The 16,865-nt window shown below is 45.2% G+C and overlaps 1 protein-coding gene across 7 annotated transcripts; it reads left to right on the top strand.

The window, feature by feature from the left end:
• Positions 1–538: 538 nt before the first annotated feature.
• Positions 539–15,499, top strand: CENPA (centromere protein A). 7 transcript variants are annotated; one of them, XR_010109306.1, is made up of 7 exons: positions 542–820; positions 6,661–6,770; positions 7,286–7,363; positions 7,675–7,856; positions 8,343–8,424; positions 12,142–12,195; positions 15,366–15,483. XR_010109306.1 is itself a non-coding variant. In XM_034952804.3 (5 exons), exons 1-4 carry the CDS (start codon positions 727–729, stop codon positions 7,807–7,809), a joined length of 417 nt encoding a protein of 138 aa, XP_034808695.1. In that variant the 5' UTR covers positions 542–726; the 3' UTR covers positions 7,810–7,856; positions 8,343–11,745. The 7 variants fall into 7 exon arrangements, 2 of the variants coding, with proteins under 2 accessions (XP_034808696.1, XP_034808695.1); XR_004669758.3 differs by having other exon boundaries at positions 12,139–12,195; XR_004669757.3 differs by lacking the exon at positions 12,142–12,195 and having other exon boundaries at positions 15,366–15,499.
• The last annotated feature ends 1,366 nt before the right edge of the window (positions 15,500–16,865 follow it).

Below are 16,865 nucleotides of genomic sequence, written 5' to 3'. Positions count from 1 at the left end.
TTCTCAAAGCCCCGCCGATCCCGCCGTCCCCGCGACCCCAAGCGTCAGCAAAGTTCATGCAGTTGAACTGGCTTCTGAGTATATCTGTGGATAGTTCCTGGGAGGGTCGCAGATACGACATGGGGTTGTCACATTCTCTATGGGTCTGTTTCCTCATCTTTAAAAGCCATTTCTGCGTTGCTAAGGCAAAGCATAAAATGTTCGAGGAAAGCGACTTGTCTAGAAAGCACGTTCTACAAACACACCATCCACGTTCCAAACTGAGCTTCGGTGTTTTGACTGGAGGGCACCTGAGGACGTCAGTACGGTCCCGCAAAGACCAGCAACCAGATTGGCAAGCAGGGGGCAGGAGAATTTCCCGCCCCCCTCTTTAGGTGTCTATTGGTTGATTTTACCATCAGTCTCCCCTGTCCTCCTATCATCGCCGCTATATTTGTGTCTCGGTGCGTACTCTCATTGGCCCTACCTGCAGTCGCTCTACGTAAGGGGCGTTCCAGAGTCAGCCACTGGGAGTCGCTGGATTCGGATTTTAAAAAACGCCGGCGGTGAAGTGGGTGGAGCGAGGGATTTGAACGCCAGCGGCGCGGACTTCTGCCAAGCACCGGCTCCTGTGAGGCTCGCGGCCCAGCGCTCTCTGGGCTCCCCAGAAGCCAGCCTTTCGCTCCCGGACCCGGCAGCCCGAGCAGGAGCCGTGGGACCGGGCGCCAGCACCCTCCGCGGCGTGTCATGGGCCCGCGCCGCCGGAGCCGCAAGCCCGAGGCCCCGAGGAGGCGCAGCCCGAGCCCGACCCCCGGCCCCTCCCGGCGGGGCCCCTCCTTAGGTAACCGGCCGCGGCCCCATCTCGAAGAGGAGAAAACCGAGGCTCGCAGGCGGAGCCCGGATCTCCCGAGTCCCGATCCCGTGGCCTTCCCTGTTGGGAGACAACGCGGTTCCGCCGTCCGGCATCCGCTCCGGGCACGGGCGGTGCCAGCCCTGCGAGGGACTGGAGCAGGCGGTTCCGAAAGCGGGAAGGGACCGGCGTAGCCACTTGGCTCCTAACGCCGTCTTCTTGTTAGGACTAGTGGTTACCCAGCGCCCACCGCCCACCGCCAACCAGGCATTGCCTCCCACTGTTCGTGCGTTGTCTCAGCTTCATATCGTGCCCATTTTACAGCTAATGAGAAAGCCGAGGCACAGGCCAGAGAGCTTGAGCAGAGTCACACAACTTGGTGTTCTGGCGGTCACGGGATTTCCAATCCTCTGTGTTTGTGCATTTTTAAATTGCAAAAGTATTGACTGCTTTCGGTGACGATTTCAAACAGGAGTCCTCTTAGAAGGTGTCTTTCAGGGTTTTTTTTTCCCTTCCGGGAGAGGCTGTTAGGCCTTGAACCGAGGCCCTCTGCGCTGCTCACCCTGTTGCCTTCCAGAGCTTGTGTCCGGGAAAAGGGGCCGAAGTCTGTGTCTTAATTGTCTGTATGGTGGGCTGGTGGATGGGAGACCCAAGGGCAGGAGGAGGCAGATGCCTGTATGGTACACGGTGGCAACAGCTGCTTTACTTATCTCTTAACTCTTGCTACGTAGCTATGAGGAAGATGGGAAGTGTACTATAGTTTGTTTGTTTCATTGCTTTTTGTAGAGACTGGGTCTCCCTGTGTTACCCAGGCTGGTCTCAAACTCCTGGCCTCAAGTGATCCTCGTGCCTGGGCCTCCCAAAGTGCTGGGATTACAGGCATGAGCCACTTACTGTGCCTATAGGCTTTTTTGGGTTTTTTGTTTTGTTTTGTTTTGTTTTGTTTTGGAGACGGAGTCTGGCTTTGTCGCCCAGGCTGGAGTGCAGTGGCGCGATCTCCGCTCACGGCAAGCTCCGCCTCCTGGGTTCACGCCCTTCTCCTGCCTCAGCCTCCCGAGTAGCTGGGACTACAGGCGCCTACCACCACGCCCGGCTAATTTTTTGTATTTTTAGTAGAGACAGGGTTTCACCATGTTAGCCAGGATGGTCTTGATCTCCTGACCTCGTGATCCGCCCACCTCGGCCTCCCAAAGTGCTGGGATTACAGGCGTGAGCCACCGCGCCCGGCCGGCTTTTTGTTTTTTTGTGTTTTTTTGAGACCCATCGCCCAGGTTGGAGTGCAGTGATGCCACGAGGGTTCACTGCAGCCTCAACTTCCCAGGCTCAGGTGCTTCTCCCACCTCAGCCTCCCGAGTAGCTGGGACTACAGGCATATGCCACCATGCCGGCTAATTTTTTGTATTTTTAGTAGAGATGGGATTTTGCCATGTTGCCTAGGCTGGAGTAGTTGTTTCTAGATGTTGCTGTTGCGAATGGGATTTTTTTTTCTTTCCCAAAACACGAGGATTTAACCTTTGCTTCCAGCCAACTTGCTGAAGTCTCGTTCACCCTAGTCGTTTTTAGTTGCTCCAGTTGGAATTTTTAAGTAGACTATTATGTCATCTGCAAATAATTTTTGAATCTTCCGTTTTCATTTCTACACATTTTATTTATTATTGTATGGTACTAGTAAGGCCCTGAGACTCACTAAGAGTGGTGTTTTGGTCATCTTTGTCTTGTTTGTAATTTTAACAGGAATATTAAGTATGATGTTTGCTGTTGCTTTCCAAGGTAGAAGCATCCTTCTACTCCTGGTTAAATGGAAGGTTTATCTCAAACGGGCAGTCAACGCTTCTTGGCAGTCCTACCACCTTTGTCTGGTATTCTTCAATTTTCGAGACAGAGTCTCACTCTTGTCATCCAGGCTGTAGTGCAGTGGTGCTATCTTGGCTCATTGCAGCCTTGACCTCCTGGGCTCATGCAGTCCTCCTGCTTCAGCCTCCTGAATAGCTAGGATGACAGACGTGCACCACGATGCTTGACTATTTTTAAACCTTTTTTGTAGAGACAAATTGTTTTGTCTCTACAGAACAAAAAAAACAGCCATCGTGCCTGGCCTTTGTCTGGAATTCTTGCTTTTCCATTCTCCCCATGACTATTTCATACCTTTTTCTCCCTCCTCGACTTCCTACAGCTCCATTCCCCCCACTCACTCTTAGCCAATAATGGCCTTGACTAGGTGTCCCCCTTCCTATCAAAGCCCTTCCTTCTACATGGGGTCTTGGTCATATCCTTCTTTCACCTACAGAGGAGCTTTCTACCTGTGCTTAGATAAATCCAGACACTTCACACTGGCATCGGCACATGTGCTCTAGTATTTATGATGTTTTGTTTTGTTTTTGTTTTTGTTTTTGAGACGGAGTTTCCCTCTTGTTGCCCAGGCTTGAGAGCAACGGCGTGATCTCGGCTTACCGCAACCTCTACCTCCCGGGTTCAAGCGATTCTCCTGCCTCAGCCTCCCGAGTAGCTAGGATTACAGGCATGCGCCACCGCATCTGGCTAATTTTGTGTTTTTAGTAGAGATGGGGTTTCACCATGTTGGTCAGGCTGGTCTCCAACTGCCAACCTCAAGTGATCCGCCCACCTTGGCCTCCCAGAGTGCTGGGATTACAGGCCTGAGCCACTGCGCCTGGCCGTATTTACGATCTTAAGAGAAACGGCAGGAGTGTTTCCTTGACCCCATTCTCACTTCCCTATACCTCCCATTTCCCTCTACTTCCCTTCATAGCTCTCCTTTTAAAATAGCCAGACTTGTTAGGTCCACATACATTGCGTCTGATTCCTCCCTTCCTAGTGACCCTACAACCCACTCCAATCTGACTCCCCACAACCACTACCCCCACTTCCAATCTGCTTGAACTACTCCTGTCAGGGTCACTAGCACCTTTTGTAGTGCCAAATCCAGTAGGCGGGTCTGTGTTCTTACTGTGTCTCAGAAGCATTTGACGCAGTGGGCCTCTTTCTCCTTGAAGCATTCTGTTCCCATGGCTTCCATGCCACTGTGCACTCTGGCAGTTCTGCTTGGTGTTCTCTACTGCCTGTGATGCCTCCCTCGGCTCCTTGATGTTGGACTTCCTTGACATCCTTTTCCTTTCTACCCCCTCCCTAGATGGTCTCATCTCCTCCGTGGCTCTAAATCCCACTCATACATTGACAGCTCTCAAATATCTGTATACCTGGATCTCTCCTCTGACCCCAGATACCTATATCTAACTGCCTTTCTACCTGAAGGCTCTTGGTTATGTTAAACTTAACACACCCAAAACTGAACTTCTGGTTACTCCCCTCCAGCCCCTTCATCCTCAGTTTCCCCATTTCAGTAAATGGCACAACTACCCACCCAGTTGTTCAAACCACAAGCCTGGGAGACCCCCGTCTCCAATACAAATGCAGATCCAGATAATTCTACTTCCAAACTGCATCCTTAATCACTCCATTTTCACCATCTCTGCTCCCACTAGCCTAGTCCAAGCTACCAGCAGCTCTCAAGAGCAACTGTGAGAGCCTCCTAATCAGCTGCCACTCCACTTCCACTCTGTCCCTTTCTACTTCTTTCCTTACACAGCAGCTGGAATGACCTTCCACATCTCTATCCTGCATAAAACTCTTCCCTGGCTTCTTATTACATTAGGATTAAATTCCATCTCCTCATGTTGGCATTTCAAGACCCAGCTACTAAATTTTTGATCCCAGTTCTTTTCCACGATCTCTCTAATTGGTTACTTTTCATAACCACTTGTTATTGGGTCATGGATTTCATATCTCTGTTACCTCTCTGAGTTTATTATCCATTTTTCTCTCAAAGTTTCTATCTCTTTTCTCTATTAACTCAATTTCCTCTGGTATTGGTTATTTTGTTTGTTGAGTTTGGTTCCTTTCTTTCATGGTATTGGCCTTCTTAAATTGTTGGGTGATCTTTAATTGTGTTCATCTTCAAATTTTCTGTGAATGCTATGTCTTGTTTATTTTTTTATTTTATTTTATTTATTTATTTATTTATGTCTGAGACAGAGTCTCACTCTTGTTGCCCAGGCTAGAGTACAGTGGTGCGAGCTCAGCTCACTGCAACCTCCATCTCCTGGGTTCAAGCAATTCTCCTGCCTCAGCCTCCCAAGTAGCTGGGATTACAGGTGCCCGCCACCATGCCCGGCTAATTTTTGTATTTTTAGTAGAGATGGGTTTCTCCATGTTCATCAGGCTGGTCTCGAACTCCTGACCTCAGGTGATTGACCCACCTTGGCCTCCCAAAGTGCTGGGATTACAGGCGTGAGCCACCGCACCCAGCCCTATGTCTGTTTATTAAAGACTGCCTCCAGTGACTGGATTGCCAACGGGTGGTGGGGAGGGAGGGAGGTGTCAGTAGTTTGTCTCCTGGGCATGGGTCTTCCCTGTTTTAAATGTCATCAGTCTCCTGGACACTGCCCTGTTTCATTGGCCTATGTTCTCTAGCCTCATCCAGGGATGGTCTCCTCTGCCGGTTGCCTGGCACAGGCCATCTCTGGATTGTCTCACCTACCCTACTTGCTCTTGCAGCTCTTCTAACACCTCGTGATTAGTTTATTGTATTAAATGCCTTCTATTAAACTTGGTGTAGAGTCTCTTTTCTTGGCTGGATCCTGAATAACATTTCTGAAACAATTTTATCCTTCAAAATGTTATTTTTGTATTTTGTTTGTTCAACTTATCAGACGTTCACTCATCTTGATCCTTGGTTGTAATTATGGAGCAACTGTGCTGTTTTTTCTTTAACTTTCATTTTCACTAACTTATTATCTAATATTTCTTTTGTTCTATCTTGTTTTGGTTTACTTTAATAACTCTGTAATACTTAATTGGACTGCTTAGCTCAGATACCTTTTAGTGTTCTTGTTTTCTAATAGGAACACTTTAAGGCTATGCATTTTCCTCTAGTACTATTTTGACTGTATCTCATAAGTTTTGGGATATGGGCTTTTTATTGTTATTCATTTCTAAATAGTCTAATTTCAATTAAGTTTCCTCTTCAACACAGGTTAGTTAGAAGAAACTGGTTTTTGATTCATGAGTTTTTAATTTCCAATTAGAGAATTTGGCTTTTTTGATTTCTACTTTTGGGAATGTTTTAAAAATTATTTTCTTTTTTGTTCTTGTTGGAACCAGGATTTGAGCCAAAGGCTCTGTCTCCACAGCCCAGGTGCCTGACACTGACACTGAGTTAGGCCACACCTTACACAGGTCTCAGCTTGGCCACTAATGAGGGCTGGCCAACCATCTTCACCTCGCTGGGCCTCAGGATGATCAAGACAAGGGAATTGTACTAGTCTCTCAGAATCTTTCCAGCTGTAAAAAACAAACCAACAAAAAATCTAAAACCAAAATAACTGAGCTTCCAATCTAGGTGGGAAAGATCTAAGACTTGTACAAAGTCCTGCAAAGCCCAGAGGAGGGCGGTCACCCATCTGTTTGGAAGGATCAGGATTCGGGAAAGACTTCATGGAAGAGTTAGCATTTAAAATCAACTGCAGAGGATCATTCACTCATTCATTTAACAAATGTTTATTTAGCACCTATCTGCTATTTTCTAGTTGCTGAAGATAGCAGCAAAATTACTATATATCAGGTTGGTGCAAAAGTATTGTGATTTTTGCCATAACTGCAATGACTTTTGCAGCAACCTAATAAAACAGACAAAAATCCCTGCTCTGTGGAGTGTAGGCACATAGATACAGTCTAGCAATTTGACAGCTTACCTGACTCAGCCAAGCTGCGAGGCACCACCTATTTTCCACTGAACTTACCTTTCTTTTGCTCAGGCGCTTCCTCCCATCAACACAGTCGGCGGAGACAAGGTTGGCTAAAGGAGATCCGAAAGCTTCAGAAGAGCACACACCTCTTGATAAGGAAGCTCCCCTTCAGCCGCCTGGTGAGCTCCGGGAGCTTCCCACCAACCCCTATGCCACCCTCCTTTTTTTAAATTTTCCCAGGTATTAGGGACCCTACTGTCTCTTAACTAATTGGCCAAGGGACCTCTTTTGTAACCTGGTAGGGGAATCTTTTCTGGAAACATGAGCCCTCCAAGAGCACCTTGTAGTTCTTTATGGAATTGATTTCTAACCTCTACTACCTTTTTAAAACTGTAGTTTTTGACTGTATAAATAGGACCTCTCTCGTTTGTCCACCTTAGATCCCTTTTCCTATCCTGGGAGATTGCCTCTCATCACCCAATTACTGGTGATTTCCCCATCACCAGTAAGAGATCCGCCAGTTCCTAAGCTCCCAGGAGTCAACACCTGCTCCTAATTGGGTCCTAAGATTAAGAGCCCCGAAAAAATAATGGAAAGGAAGATCCACTGGAACTCATGGAGAGCATCATTGTCCCTTGAATCCCTCTTCTGTTACTCCCTACTCCTACTCCTCCCCTTCCCCACTCCTTCACAGGCAAGAGAAATATGTGTTAAATTCACTCGTGGTGTGGACTTCAATTGGCAAGCCCAGGCCTTATTGGCCCTACAAGAGGTAAGAAGGCACCAAGGCACAATTGGGTGAGGGCTGAGTGGGAGAAAGAGGCAGCCTAGAATTCTCCAATGCTGACTGGAGTGTCACATGCTGAATCTGACCTCTGGAAAAGAACAATGAGGTAACCTCTGAGGGTTTGGAGGCTGGATTCTGTGTGGTGATAGCAGAATTCCCTGGCAAAGTTCAGTCTCATTCTGTGAACAGTTTCCTACAATCCTTTGAGCCCTCAGAGATTAAGTTTAGCAGGTCTCCAAAAAAAAGCAGCCCATGGCCCTTCATCTGTGTCTGTCTTTTTCTCTTTCTGTCTCCAGGCAGCAGAAGCATTTCTAGTTCATCTCTTTGAGGACGCCTATCTCCTCACCTTACATGCTGGCCGAGTTACTCTCTTCCCAAAGGATGTGCAACTGGCCCGGAGGATCCGAGGCCTTGAGGAGGGACTTGGCTGAGCTCCTGCACCCAGTGTTTCTGTCAGTCTTTCCTGCTCAGCCAGGGGGTAAGCTCATCCTCTTTCACAGGACTGGGGCTGGAATTTCTCAAGTAATTTCCTTTCTCCATCCGTAGTCCCTTGTCACCTCACCTTCCCTTTGTTCTCTAGTAAAGGTTTGATCTAGTTTTGACTGCCTGGGACAATGTGGTTTGTGCCCTTTTGTACAATGTTAGATAAAAGATTTCTTTCTATTAAATAATAACCAGATGACCCCAATTTCTTTTGGTTGGTATTGTTGTTGTTTTATTTTTATAAGACAGGGTCTCTGTCATCAGTGTTGCCATCGTGGCTCACTGCAACTCCTGCCTTGGCCTCCCAAAGTGTTGAGATTACAAGAATCAGATGACCTCATTTTGATTAAGAGAAAACTTTCTAATAAACTTTCTAATAAAAGAGAACACTTTCTAATAAAAACTTTCTCTTTTTTGATTAAGAGAAAGTTTTCTTACTTTTGAAAATGGCTTGTTAGTAAGTGTGCTTCCTTAATTTCAGGGATGATACCGGGGACTCTCCAGAGCCATGACTAGATCCAATGGATTCTGCGATGCTGTCTGGACTTTGCTGTCTCTGAACAGTATGTGTGTGTTGCTTTAAATATTTTTCTTTTTTTTGAGAAGGAGAAGACTGCATGACTTTCCTCTGTAACAGAGGTAATATATGAGACAATCAACACCGTTCCAAAGGCCTGAAAATAATTTTCAGATAAAGAGACTCCAAGGTTGACTTTAGTTTGTGAGTTACTCTTGTGACTGAGGATTTTGAAAACATCAGATTTGCTGTGGTATGGGAGAGAAGGTTATGTACTTATTATTTTAGCTCTTTCTGTAATATTTACATTTTTTACCATATGTACATTTGTACTTTTATTTTACACATATGGGAAAAAATAAGACCACTTTGAGCAGTTGCCTGGAAGGCTGGGCATTTCCATCGTATAGACCTCTGCCCTTCAGAGTAGCCTCACCATTAGTGGCAGCATCAAGTAACTGAGTGGACTGTGCTTGTCAACAGATGTGTAGCTTTTCAGAAACTTAATTGGGGATGAATAGAAAATCTGTAAGCTTTGATGTTCTGGTTACTTCTAGTAAATTCCTGTCAAAATCAATTCAGAAATTCTAACTTGGAGAATTTAACATTTTACTCTTGTAAATCATAGAAGATGTATCATACCAGTTCAGAATTTTAAAGTACATTTTCGATGCTTTTACGGGTATTTTTGTAGTTTCTTTGTAGAGAGATAATAAAAATCAAAATAATTATTTAATGAAAATGGACTTACTGTTACAGCATAGAGATTATACTGTACTTTTTATGTGTTAAAAATAAGTTCTTTATTTGTTTGCAAACAGCCACAATTTAAACAAGATAATTAAGGGAGGTGGTTTTGCCTCTGGTGGAGTAGAGTATGACTAGATGAAAACCTTGCCCTTCTGTTGTAACTGAAAGCAATTTAAAAGATTTCCAGAGACATGGGAAGTGTCACCCAAAGATATGAGATCTGTATGTGATGAAAATGATTAGTGAGGGCAGACTACTAATAATGATGTGTCAGTCAACTGAATTCAGAGACAGATTAAAGAGATGCACCAAGTTCTATTGTTTAATAATTTTTTTTTTCCCGAGACAGAGTCTCTGTCTGTCGCCCAGGCTGGAGTGCAGTAGTGCGATCTCAGCTCACTGCAAGCTCCACCTCCTAGGTTCAAATGATTCTCCTGTCTCAGCCTCCCTAGTAGCTGGGATTACAGGCATCCACCATCATGCCTGGCTAATTTTTGTATTTTTGTAGAGACAGGGTTTCACCATGTTGGCCAGGCTGGTCTTGAACTCCTGACCTCAAGTGATCTGTCAGCCTCGGCCTCCCAAAGTGCTGGGATTACAGGCGTGAGCCACCACACCCAGCCTGTTTAATAAATTTTAAGCCTTTGGAAAAACCTCTTCCTGTTTGACATCAGCTTATTTTTATGCAGGCATTCGAATAAAGCTTATCTAACCACAAATATATTTAATGTTCTTGTCAGTGTCATTAGTTAGAAGAGTATAATCTTCCTCTAGTTTTCTTTAAACTGACACTTCTCAGCTTTCTTGAAATTGTATTAACCAATATAGTGCTGCAATACATGTACATCACATTCAAATGCCAGGCAGGATGCAGGCTCTCAGCACCACATAGTATTTATATGATAACATGAGAATAAGTGGTTTACATCATGATATTGTTACAGTTTACTATAAATTTTGAGCACTTATGATGTTGTTGGGTTTTTTGTTTTTTGTTTTTCCCAGATGGAGTCTTGCTCTGTCGCCCAGGCTGGAGTGCGGTGGCGTGATCTTGGCTCACTGGAACCTCTGCCTCCCAGGTTCAAGCAATTCTCCTGCCTCAGTCTCCCAAGTAGCTGGGATTACAGGCCCACGCCACCACGCCCAGCTAACTTTTGTATTTTTAGTAGAGGTAGGGTTTCACCGTGTTGGCCAGGCTGGTCTCGAACTCCTGACCTCATGATCCACCTGCCTCGGCCTCCCAAAGTGTTGGGATTACAGGCGTGAGCCACTGTGCCTGGCCAGGTTTTTGTTTTATGTATTTTTTTATTTTTTTTTTTTAATTTTTAATTTAATTTTATTTTTTGTAGGGGCAAGGCTTTGCCGTGTTGCCTAAGCTGGTTTCGAACTCCTGAACTCAAGCAATCTGCTTGACTTAGTCTCCCAGAGTGCTGGGATTACAGGTGTGAGCCACCAGGCCTGGCCATATTTATTTTTGAGAGAAAGGGGGGTCTCGCTCTGTCACCCAGGCTGGAATGCAGTGGAGCAATCCTAGCTCGTTGCAGCCTCAAACTCCTGGGCTCAAGCAATCCTCCCACCTCACCCTCCCAAGTGTCTTGAACTATAGATGCTCACCACCACGCCCCTGTTTTATTTTTTTATTTTGTTTTTCCCTACTTTCAGGGTGATTTCATCAACATTCTTTTCTAACCTTTCAATTGAATTTTTTATTTCTGATTTCATGTTTTTAATATCCAATTAACTCCTTATTTTGGTAATGTTTCTTTTTTATAGTATTCCAATCAGTCAGCATTCACTTAAAAAAAAAAAACAGAAATAACTCCAGATATTTTAAGCAAAAAGGGATTTGGTGGAAGGGGTTGGCTATAGTAATGTCAGGAAGGCTGGTTGAGCCAAAGAGAAGAGGATGCTGCCCAAAGATCAGGAAGCTCCCAGTGCCCACCCCCACTGCTGCTCTGCTGGAAGCATAGCCCTGCCACCATTGCATTGAACTGTACCACTGCCGCTGAGCAAAGTCAGGATCCCCAACTCTGACCATTGTATCATGCCCGGCTGGCTCTGCAATGTCATTTTGATGTGTCTTCAGTATGGATTTTTTTTTTTTTTTTCTGAGTCAGAGTCTCGCTCTGTCACCGAGGCTGGAGTGCAGTGGTGGGATCTCCAACTTTTTCAGTTTTCTTTGATAGGAGAGTGGTCCAAATGACCTTTTCTACCATTACTGGAAGTTGAAGTTTGATGTGTCTCTTGATATTCCCATACTCATCATTACTTTAGTATGTACTTATTGTCATTAAAATAAAACAAAAATAAATGTATTCAACATCAAACATAACACATGCTGTCATATATAACAATCAAGACTCTCATTTGCAAGTTTGGGGACCCCAACTCAAACTGACTTAAGAGGAGAAGGTTCATATAACTGAAAAGCCCAGAGACATTTCTGGTTTCGCTACAGTCAAATCGAAGGGCTGTAACAAAGTCATGAGATTTGGTCTCTCTCTTCACCCTTTGCTGCTTCTGTTAGTGTCACTTTCAGGCAGGCCTTCAGAACCTGTGAATTTGGCATGTCACATGGCAAAGGGGAATTAAGAGTGCTAATCAGCTGACATTAAAATAGGGAGATTTAGAAGAAAAAAAGGACAAAGCAAAAAATGGGGAGAGTACCTTGGAATTTTGGGTGGGCCCAATGTAATCACAAGTGCCATTAAAAATGGAAGAGTGAGAGAGAAGTGTGTTAGAGATAGGAGTAGGAGAATGGTCAGGCAGATGCAACATTGCTGGCATTGAAGATGGAGGGAGAGATCACAGACTGATGAGTCTAGGTGGCTTCTAGCAGCGAAGAGGCAAGGAAGCGGATTTTCTTTTAGAACCTCCAGAGAGGAAAACAGGCCTGCCGATACCTTGATTTTTAGCCCAGCGAAACTTGTGTCAGACTTCTAAACTACAGAACTGTAAGAATAAATTTGTGTTTTATCTAAGCCACTAAGTTGTTGCTAATTTGTTACAGCAGCAACAGGAAACTAATACAAGTGGTTTCCCAAGGAAATTTGAGGCTTCTTAACAGGTAAGAGAGAATGCAGACAGGGCAGACAAAAATAACAGATGTCTACTATACCACATGTGGTGTTATGATAGACATTGGTTTTCGTCCACAGTTCCGGGCTCATAACTGCTATAGCCGTTGTTAGTTCTTTTGTTGTAATATTGGGTATGTGTTAGGCCTCAGGAAACAGAATCTCTCCTTCTCCTGCCCTCCTTTCACCTGCCCCAAGACAGGCCTCTAATCTTTCTCAGGCTTTCAGATTGTGGGTCTTAAGATCCTCCCCAGAGAGGTTCCCTCTATACCCTGGGGGAAAGAATGCGGAGGTCCTGAAGCTTCCATAAAAACCCTTGAGGACGGTTCAGGGAGCTTCCCGATACCTGAACTCGGGGAGGTTCCTGGAGGGTGGTGCCCCCCACACCCCCCACCCCCCACGGAGGGCTTAGAAGCTCTGTGTTCATTCCCCCACACCTCACCCCACGTGTCTCTTCATCTGTTTCCTTTTTTTAATGTTTTTCATGTATTTTTTTTATTTTTCATTTTTTTTTTTTTAGACAGAGTCTCACTCTGTCACCCAGGCTGGAGTGCAGTGGTGCGATCTTGGCTCACTGCAACCTCCGCTTCCCAGGTTCAAGCAATTCTCCTACCTCAGCCTCCCAAGTAGCTGGGATTATAGGCGTGGGCCACTATACCCGGCTAATTTTTGTATTTTTAGTAGAGACGGGGTTTCGCCATGTTGGCCAGGCTGGTCTTGAACTCCTGACCTCAGGTAATCCGTCCGCCTCAGCCTCCCAAAGTGCTGGGATTACAGGTGTGAGCCACTGCGCCCAGCCATCTGTATCCTTTGTAATATTTTTTGTAACAAACTGGTAAATGTGTTTCCCTGAGCTCTGTGAGCCACTCCACCAAATTAATCAAAGAGGGGGTCATGGGAACCCCAACTTGAAGCCAGTCCTAGAGGCCCGGACTTGTGACCGGTTTTGGCGGGTGGGCAGTCTTGGGGACTGAACCCTCAACGTGTGGGATCTGATGCCATCTCTGGGTAGACAGTGTCAGAAATGAATTAGAGGACACCCAGCTGGTGTCCACTGCTTGGTGTGTGGGGAAACCACCTCCAACGTTTGGTCACAGAAATCTTCTGCATGGATGATTGTTGTGCTGTGAGAGTGAGGAAAAACATGGTTAGAGTTCTCCCTACACACCATATGAAGCACTGTGTCACAATTACAAATTTTTAAAAGCCAGATGGCACCTACTTTTTTTTTTTTTTGCCATTACTTTCAATGGCAACAACCGCAATTACTTTTGCACCAACCTAGTAATATACTTTGAGCAGCATTAGAGTTTTATTCTATTTTATATTCTTTGGATTTATTTTAATGCTGTTTACAGGAACTGAAAAGCTCCATTCTTTTTAAAAGATTTTCTAATTAAAGTATAACATACATACCAAAAACACAAATGTATACAGATTACAATTTTACAGCTCAATTAGTTTTCACAAACTGAAATCAATGCATCTCAGAATCCTGCCCCATTCTAGTCAATACTTACTTTGCCAAGGATAATTGTTATCCTGTTGTTTTTTTTTTTATATAGACGGAGCTTTGCTCTTGTCGCGCAGGCTGGGTGGGGTGTGTGGCCCAGGCTGGGGTGCAGTGGCGCAATCTCGGCTCACTGCAACCTCTGCCTCCCGGGTTCAAGTGATTCTCCTGCCTCAGTCTCCTGAGTAGCTGAGATTACAGGCGCCTACCACCACGTCTGGCTAATTTTTGTATTTTTAGTAGAGACAGGGTTTCACCATGTTGGCCAGGCTGGTCTCAAACTCCTGACCTCAGGTAATCTACCTGGCTCGGCCTCCCAAAGAGCTGGGATTACAGGCATGAGCCACCACGCCTGGCCTATCCTGACTTTTAATACCATAGATTCATTTTGATTATTGTAGTAAGTGGAATTATAAAGCATATATTCTTTTGTGTTTTTCAGTCAACATGTTTGTGAAATTTATATTTTCCCATGTGTTTATGGTGTTAATTCTTACTGCTGCATAGGGTTTCATTGTGTGGATATGCCTACTTTTTTTTTTTTTTTTTTTTTTTAGTGAAAGCAAGTTTATTAAGAAAGTGAAAGAATAAAGCATAGCTACTCTGTAGGCAGAGCGGCCTATGCCTAAATTTGTATATTTCCATCCTATTGAACATTTGGATAGTTTCAAGTTTGGGGGTTACAAATATTGGCTACTGACTTTTGCCTCAAAAACAAAAAAAAGAGACTTGGAGATGCATTTTTTTGGGGGGGTTTGTTTGTTTGAGACAGGATCTTACTCTGTCACCCATGCTAGAAGGCATTGGTGTGATCACAGTTCACTGCATCCTCGACCTCCCCAGGCTCAGGTGATCTTCCCACCTCAGCTTCCCGAGTAGCTGGGACTACAGGAGCACACCACCACACCTGGCTAATTTTTTTTTTTTTTTTTTTTTTAGACAGAGTCTCACTCTGTCACCAGGCTGGAGTGCAGTGGCGCGATCTTGGCTCACTGCAACCTCCGCCTCTTAGGTTCAAGCAATTCTCATGACTTAGCCTCCCGAATAGCTGGGATTACAGGCACATGCCACCACACCCAGCTAATTTTTGTATTTTTAGTAGAGACAGGATTTCACCATGTTGGCCAGGATGGTCTTGATCTCCTGACCTCATGATCTGCCCGCCTCGACCTCCCAAAGTGCTGGGATTACAGGCGTGAGCCACCGTGCCCAGCCATTTTTGTATTTATTTTAGTGGAGACGGGTTTTCTCCATGTTGCCCAGACTGGTCTCAAACTCCTGGGCTCAAGTGATCCACTCTCCTCAGCCTCCCACAGTGCTGGGATTTCAGGTGTGAGCCATTGCACCCAGCCTGAGAGGCAGTTCTTTGTAAAGTTTTTATAAATGTTCTGAATGTGTGAAGGAAATTAATTTCCAATGCACAATATTTGTGTATATATTTAAATATATATATTTAAAAATTCCGACTGAGCACCTGTAATCCTAGCACTTTGGAAGGCTGAGGCAGGAGGATTGCTTGAGGCCAGGATTTTGTGACAAGACCAGCCTGGGCAGCAGTAAGCCCCTGTCTCTGTTTTTTGTTGTTGTTGTTGTTGTTGTTGTTGTTGTTGTTGTTGTTGTTTTGAGACAGAGTCTCACTCTCTCACCCAGGCTGGAGTGCAGCGGCACGATCTCGGCTCACTGCAACCTCCAACTCCCAAGTTCAAGCGATTCTCCTGCCTCAGCCTCTCGGACCCTGTCTCTATTTTTTTTTAAATAAAGAAATAAAAATTCTGTGTAACTTCATAAATCTGTGTTTTGTGCACTTTTCTGAGAGGAGCCATGATTTCCATGAGATCCTCAAGTCCACCCTCCACAGATGGTTATGAACCCCCCTTCTAAAATTCTATGAGTTATTCTGCCTCCAACCTCACATTAATATTCTCAGTAAGTATATTGCATATTTTTGCATAGATTTTTAAGAAATGTGTAACAAAGTCATTTGACACATATTTTTTGAATATTTGCCTCAATTGCCTCAATTTTCCATCCCGCAGGACATCCCTCCACTTGAGTAACAGAGTAATAATAATGCCTTACACTGATACAGATTTTCAGTGTATGATGCTCTTTCAGCACTGATTTGATGCTCTCAACTGCAGACAACACATCACTTATACAAGACAGATTTAGAGCTCCCAAGACACTGAGTGGATTGAAAAACCAAATTCATCTTGAAGGAGCAGCCGAAGCATTTGAATTGAGAATTTCTCCCCTCCCTGGCACTGGGCCAATATTGCTACACCATGCAACAGCAGAAAGGTAGAAGTAGATTCCTAATTGTTTCTAGGATCAATTTAAGTTCCCTGCTTTTCTGCAACCTCTTATTACAAACCTCCAAATCCATGGCCTTACATGCTGTTTAGAGAAGCCTATTTGTCTGCTCTGTATTTACCAGCAGCCTGCCTGACTCACTTCTATTTGGCCCACCAAATCCAGGGGGCCCCAAATCATCCTTGTTTCTCCCCAAAAATACTCATCCTCTCCCAAGCCCCAACCAGCACCCTTCAGACACCACTGGGACTCAGCACATCTTCGGCTGCTTCAATTTACTGATCACTTTTTAAAAAGGCATTGCTCATCCGTTCCTGAGAGCCCTGAAATCCTCGGCTGGGCTGGAGCCCTTGGTGTCTCCAGCCCTGTGTTCTGGCATAGGCCGTGGGGAGAGCCTGCTTGAGTTGTGCACATTCACAGCAACTCTACAGGGCTGTGGTCATGGGGGACAAGGCTGTTTCCCTCCAGGCTCATGGCAGTGGAGTTTTCTGGAGGGAGGAGAGCTGAGTCTCGTCCAGCAGTGGGCTAAGAGGCAGTGATAAGCTCCAAGTGGGGAAAGGAAAGGGCTATGGCAACTTCCGGGATGACACTAGGTCTAAGGTACTGGGTCTGAAAGTGCTTCATGGACCTTTTTTTTTTTTTTTTTGAGATGAAGTCTTGCCCTGTCACCCAGGCTGGAGTTCAGTGGTGCAATCTCACTCACTGCAACCTCCACCTCCCAGGTTCAAGCAATTCTGCCTCAGCCTCCCGAGTAGCTGGGACTACAGGCACCCGCCACCATGCCCAGCTAAGTTTTGTATTTTTAGTAGAGACTGGGTTTCACCATGTTGGCCAGGC

This window comes from Pan paniscus, chromosome 12 (assembly GCF_029289425.2).
Source record: "Pan paniscus chromosome 12, NHGRI_mPanPan1-v2.0_pri, whole genome shotgun sequence".
Taxonomy (NCBI): Eukaryota; Metazoa; Chordata; class Mammalia; order Primates; family Hominidae; genus Pan; species Pan paniscus.
This window is presented reverse-complemented; position numbering and strand designations above follow the sequence as displayed.

Coding starts and splice junctions, on each gene's coding strand:
- CENPA (XM_034952804.3), top strand. CDS start 727: ATGGGCCCGCGCCGCCGGAGCCGCAAGCCCGAGGCCCCGAGGAGGCGC. Junction 821..6,660: donor CCGGCGGGGCCCCTCCTTAG/GTAACCGGCCGC, acceptor TCTTTTGCTCAG/GCGCTTCCTCCCATCAACAC. Junction 7,364..7,674: donor CCTTATTGGCCCTACAAGAG/GTAAGAAGGCAC, acceptor TTCTGTCTCCAG/GCAGCAGAAGCATTTCTAGT.